Source organism: Phaseolus vulgaris, chromosome 3 (genome assembly GCF_051622355.1).
Source record: "Phaseolus vulgaris cultivar YP4 chromosome 3, ASM5162235v1, whole genome shotgun sequence".
NCBI lineage: Eukaryota > Viridiplantae > Streptophyta > Magnoliopsida > Fabales > Fabaceae > Phaseolus > Phaseolus vulgaris.
Genome location: NC_143500.1, coordinates 43,231,946 through 43,237,945, shown reverse-complemented (window position 1 = coordinate 43,237,945; position 6,000 = coordinate 43,231,946). Strand labels below are relative to the sequence as shown.

General features: G+C 28.3%; 1 protein-coding gene across 1 annotated transcript; it reads right to left on the bottom strand.

Moving 5' to 3' along the window:
- LOC137805935 (uncharacterized) lies at nucleotides 1-1,589 on the bottom strand. The gene is made up of 2 exons (XM_068605809.2): nucleotides 681-1,589; nucleotides 1-159 (listed from the first exon to the last, which is right to left on the bottom strand). The coding sequence occupies exons 1-2, from the start codon at nucleotides 1,478-1,480 to the stop codon at nucleotides 57-59; spliced, it is 903 nt and encodes a 300-aa protein (XP_068461910.1). The 5' UTR covers nucleotides 1,481-1,589; the 3' UTR covers nucleotides 1-56.
- Nucleotides 1,590-6,000: the final 4,411 nt, after the last annotated feature.

Below are 6,000 nucleotides of genomic sequence, written 5' to 3'. Positions count from 1 at the left end.
AAAGGAAAACCTAGTATATCTTTCCATTTGTTGAGGGAGAGGTGACATATTGCTGATTAGTTCACACTGGTAAGGCTAAAGCAGGCTGCAGCACTCTTCAATTCATTCTCAGAAACATGATCTGTGCACTTTCTTATATCTTTCAGTGATTCTTCTGAACTGCAGGCACAACATATATACAAATAATGTATCAAATATGAGCATTTAATCTTACTGCTAAATTATTCAATTCCTACTACGCATTCGTTTTATGCAATTTCTGCATGAACTTAAGCTATATAGCTGTTTTTTTTGCTAACTAATTGATGGTTTGTTCCATTTCTATAGTTTAGAGATGTATATATACTTGCATTTTTATCTACTGTTTTTTTTTTCTGATTACAAAAATGTTACATTGTTTTGAATCAGTTTTTACTTAATTATCTCATTGATATGGTGACAAGTGTTAGAGAGGCTCTCAAATAAGCTAAAATCTACATTGTTATGCTAAAAACTGACTAAAATTGAAGGATTAATTTGTTCTAAGATAAACACTGAATGAAAGTGACAAAAAATGTAAACTTGAAATCAAATTAAAACCTTAACAAAAGACCAAAATTATATTTTAGATTTACTGATGTGTAAAGTTGAAACTTCATGATCGTCATTAAGCAAATGCAAAACATGATTAATCAATCTACCTTGATTCGTAAGGCTCCTTGGAATAAATGTACGATTGTCTATCATCAAGTGAATCAAAAATGGGAGGCATGTCAACATAATCCTCAACAACATTTTGTTGGATGGCCAATGGCTGTGAAGAAACCAATGGAGTTTGCATTCCTATAGAATTGTCATTATTTGAACAGGGGTACTGAACCCACAAAGGATTAATGGCATTATCCTTGGAATCTAAGTAGAGGGAGCTATAATCCATGCTGTTACTGTTGGAATAGGAATGTTGCTGTGACACAGACAATGCAGTGACATTATTGTTGTAAGTGTTTGGTTGTGGAGTATGATGATTAAACAATGAGAGTGCATTATTATTAGTACATGGTGTCATGCCCAATTCTAATTGTGAAGTAACATCATCAGGCATGGAAGGAGGGCCTTGGTGATGATGTTGAGGCAGTTGCTGTTGTTGCTGCTGCTGCTGCCTGCATATTTCAAGCTGTTGATAAACTGCATGAAGCTCTTCTTCTGCAAGCCATATTTGGTATTGCAGCCTACAAATCTCTTCCCAACAGCCATGCACAGGGTACTTATCCCTATAATTTGCTTGAATAATGATAGAGTCCATTGCTATTTTCTTCTGGTTAGGCTCCAAAATCTTCAATATCTTAACGATGTTGCTGACTCCGAAAAGCTTGTGGACGTTGAGAAAGATCTTGGGTTGGTCTGCAGGGAAGTAGGGTGCAAGAAGGCATTCAGAAGTGCACTTTCTCCTCTGGTGTTTGCATGCCGCACAGGCTTGGGTTGTGCCACCCTTAAGGGTCATTCTTGAATCCCCCCCCAGCTATGTTGAGAGATGATGCTGCAACCCCTCGTGAGGAAAAGAGGAAGCGATGAATCCCTCCACGGTGGTGATGGCGATGAATGGATGAAGAAAGAGAAGAACATTAGTGAGATGGAAAGGTAGAAGGAGAAAGAGAGAGAGAGAGAGAAAGAGAAAGGTTGAAGTGGAATGGGTGCTGCATGTGTTTCTCACATTGGTAGCATGCTTTAATAACAAGCGGATCTGGTGGGCATGGAAAGACCCAGTAAAAGAGCAGGTGTAGGGTCATGGTGAGTGATGCCGTTAGGGATAGGTGTGTGGAGAATGTGAGAACTCCTAAATATTTGGGTTAAGTACCATCTGGTCATTTTGTCTACTTTTTTTTTTTGCTGCTTCAGATTTTAAGCAGTAATCTTATTTCATGAATATACATTTCATAGATTTGTGCCACAATATGTTCTTATCGTCTTAACAATCTAATCTTCAACTAACCTCAACTAAAAAGCAACTCACTTCTAACAGAAAACAACCATTTTTATTTGCAAAATTTCCCATCTACACCCTTCTAACACTTAATCAAAAAAAATGTATTTTTACTTTCTTTTACTTCATTCATCCCAAATTATTTTTAATTAAGTGTCATATCATTTCTGTTAGGTTAGGTCAGTGTTTTAAAAAAATAAGGTATTTATGTTTTTTTTTGGGTAAAAGAATGAATTTATGTGAAGTATTTTAGAAATGAATTTATGTGGAGTATTTTAGAAATGTTTTAATTTTATTACACCAAAAGTTAAAGTATTTGTGTGCTTTTTAATTTTTGGGTGCTGTTAACATTATGAAGTTGAATTATCATCACTATATCATTTTTCTTAAGAATTAAATATGTTTTTGAATGTAAAATTAAAAAGTGTGAAAAAATCAACTCATTTATAAGATATGTGAATTTTAGTTTTTACAGTTTCGTTAAAATGTTATTTTTTTTTTCATTTTTTTGAATTATCAATCATTGTTTTTAGTTTATGATATTGTTTTAAGATATTAGTGTTGTTTATGTTATGGTGAACAGATTCATAAGTTAAGATTGATTTGTTCTGTATTTGTTTCTCTTTTGTTTGTTAAGATTGATTTGTTGAACTTCATTCTGTATTTGTTTTTCTATTGTTTGTTGAAACCACTTTTCCATTAAAGAAGGTGTACGTTTGACAGACAAATATTGCATAGTGAAAACATGATATGGGGTTTGTTCAATTTTAAACATGTTCATGAATTTACGTGTAATTCAAAAGACCAATTCATTCACGGGAAAAGTTTCTTTTAACAATCAAAAAAGAAAACCACATACATTTCACAATCAATTATAATAATACAATAATATTTTAAATTAAGAAATAAAATAAATTTAATTAAAATAATAATTTATAGAATTGTTAAAGGTATAAGTTTTACTGTATTAAAGAATCATCACCCTTCATTCATACAACACCCCATGCTCTTTTAAAAAAAAAAAAACAAATCAAATATATAAATAGAAAAAGGAAGAGAATAAAACCCAAAATTTCTCTAACATCACAATGTACAGAAAATAAGCATTAACTAGTGAAAAAATATTGTGCTAATGTGAAAGGAATGTTAGGGTTGGTCCTTTAGTCATGTTTGGTATAAAGATGGATATTTGTTTTTTCTCTGAATTTTGATAATATATTTTTTTATTAGTGATGAATTAAATTAAATGGAGTATTTGGAGAATCTTTATGTCTAAAATAAATTCGAAATAGATCAACGGAAAACAACAACAATTACAACTACTGTAAACATTCTAATAAAGTTTGACCTACTTTGTTGGAAGATATATTTTGATTTGATCTTCTAAACATATCTTAATAAAATTAGATTACATATAGAAAATATATATTTTGTTTTATTATATTGTATTTTTTAATTATTTTATTTTTACTAGTACGTATCATTATGATTTTTTAATATTTTTGTGGCTTCTACAAGTGAAAGACAGTAATGACATCCTATTTATAATATATCAATAAAGTGAAAAAGTGCTATCAAAATAATAATGAAAAAGTTATAGGTAAAACTTAAGAATTTATTTTCCCTATTTTTACTTAGTAATGCACTCTCAAGCAGCATTTCATATTTGAGTTTCAAAATAGTTGAAATCATATAACGACTCAACAACATGAAGTACTTATATTTCTATTTTTATTTCAAATTTTAACTTATTGTTCTATGTTAAGCATTGCAATATAAAGATAAGACAAAAATCTCATTAAATATAAAGATAAATTTTTACTTCATGAATAAATATAAGGATAAAAATGAATTTATTTTGTAAAGATGAAGATGGAAATTGTCAAACCCAATCTTTCATTGAAATCTCTTAGTCTTTTTAATTGTTGGAGAGTGAACTTCAATGAAACTGGGTGAAATTGAGCCAAACATAATGAGTATTTTTTGAGAAAATAGGCGAAGACTATAAACATAGATTGTTTGTTTAAATTAATTAGAAAATAACTCAATGATACATTGTCATTAATCAAGCAAAATTTACTTTTAAACATTGGGATAACACCTTGCGAGAGAGATGAAAGTAAAGGTTATCACCACAATCCCTTATACTTATAAACAGGTAAGTAAAAACAGCATGTAAAGGATTTGTAAGACCTGCCTTTCAAATGAAGAAGTATAGAATGTGTAACCCAAAGAAACAGAAGTTGTCCCTCAGTGTGTGACCTTCAAGAACTAGGACTTTCTTTGCACCATATCATTATTTTTTATATGCACCCAACATAGATTTTTAAACCTAACATTGCCTTTATCTTGTTTTTTTAGAAAAAAAGCTGCAGAAGAGTGTTTAGTCTGCGTTTAAACGGAGCTGGTGGTGGTACAGTGGGTTGGCGTAGCGGTGGAGGAAAACTCACTCCTAGTTGTCGTGCAGATTTTTCTGACATAAAAAACTAGTCACCATGTTTGTTCTTCGTTTTTTTTAGTTAAGATGTCCGGATCCCGATATCCAAAATTCTGCACATAGAAATCTGGAAGTCATTGTCACAACTTTAGGATATAGAAATCTGGAAGGTGAAATACTGAGTTATGAGTTTCAGATATTCATATCTTAAAGTATTTTTTGAATTCTAGATTTTTATATTTGAGATGGTTTGATTAAGTTTATGAATATTAATATCTAGTAGGCAAAGATTACTCCTTAAGGATACGAGGAACTTTTCACATAACGTTGTTGGGTGCATGTCAAAAAATAGATTGTTTCTTCCTGGACCTCCATATGTTCTTTTATCACCCCATACAAAACATGAAAATACTTTTTTATCCTTCTTGTACACCCCCATATTCTAGATTACATAATTTGGAATTTAATCTCAAATTTAAAAATAACTTACAGATTATATAATTCAGAATATATTTTTAAAAAATAGTATTCTGGATTATATATTCTGAAAGTCTTGATTTGAGAGTAACTTATGAATTATGTAATCCGCACACGCATTTGAGAAAAAAGGCTTTCGGATTACATAATCCGAAAACTAATTTAGACTTCCAAATTATTTAATCCAAAAACTAATTATACATCTAAAAAAAACTTCTAGATTACATAATTCAGAAGCTAATTATGAATTTGAAAAAAAAATTGAATTACGTAATCTGAAATATTACAGAAAAATATTTTTTAATATAAAAAATTATGAAAGTGAAAGAAATTTATGAAAGTGAAAGAAGAACATATGGAGGTGCAGGAAGAAAGAATCCAAAAAATAGTATGGTGTAGCGAGAATCAGCCCAAGAACTAATCCTTTGTTTGGATTCCCGAACTTCGAGAGACAAAAATGATAGATTTGAAAAAAAAAAAAAGTGGGGTAGTATATATAAAACATTATCAGTTGAAAAAAAAACGACTTATAATACTGTATATACATGTAAAATTATTGAAAATAAATTTTTAATAAAAATAAATAAAAATAATTATAATTTTTTAATTGAAATAAATTTTCTTGGAAAACTAAATAATATAAACAAAATTTGATATAAAAATTTAACACAAAATAATATTAAAAACATAAAATGGTATAATATAGTATTATGAAAAAAAAAATCAAATTATAATAATCAAACAAAATAAAAACAAGAATCATATCATGAAAACAATCTAATACTACCAATAAATATAAAAATATATTTTCATAAAATAAAATTAAAATATATATTATTATTTAATAAATTTATTTAGACTATTTTTCAATTTATTTTTATTATTTCTTATAATTTATTATTTATGATTTAATTATTATTTTTATATATTATTATATACATTTATTTTAGTTAGTCTTATTTTAGTAATCTTATTATAATTATGATTTATAATTTTATTGTTTTATATATTATTATTATTATTATTTTAAAACTAATTTTGAATGTTTACTATATAAATATATTTATATTATTATATATTATAATTATAATTATAATTGATTATTTAAGAATATATAATCAATGAT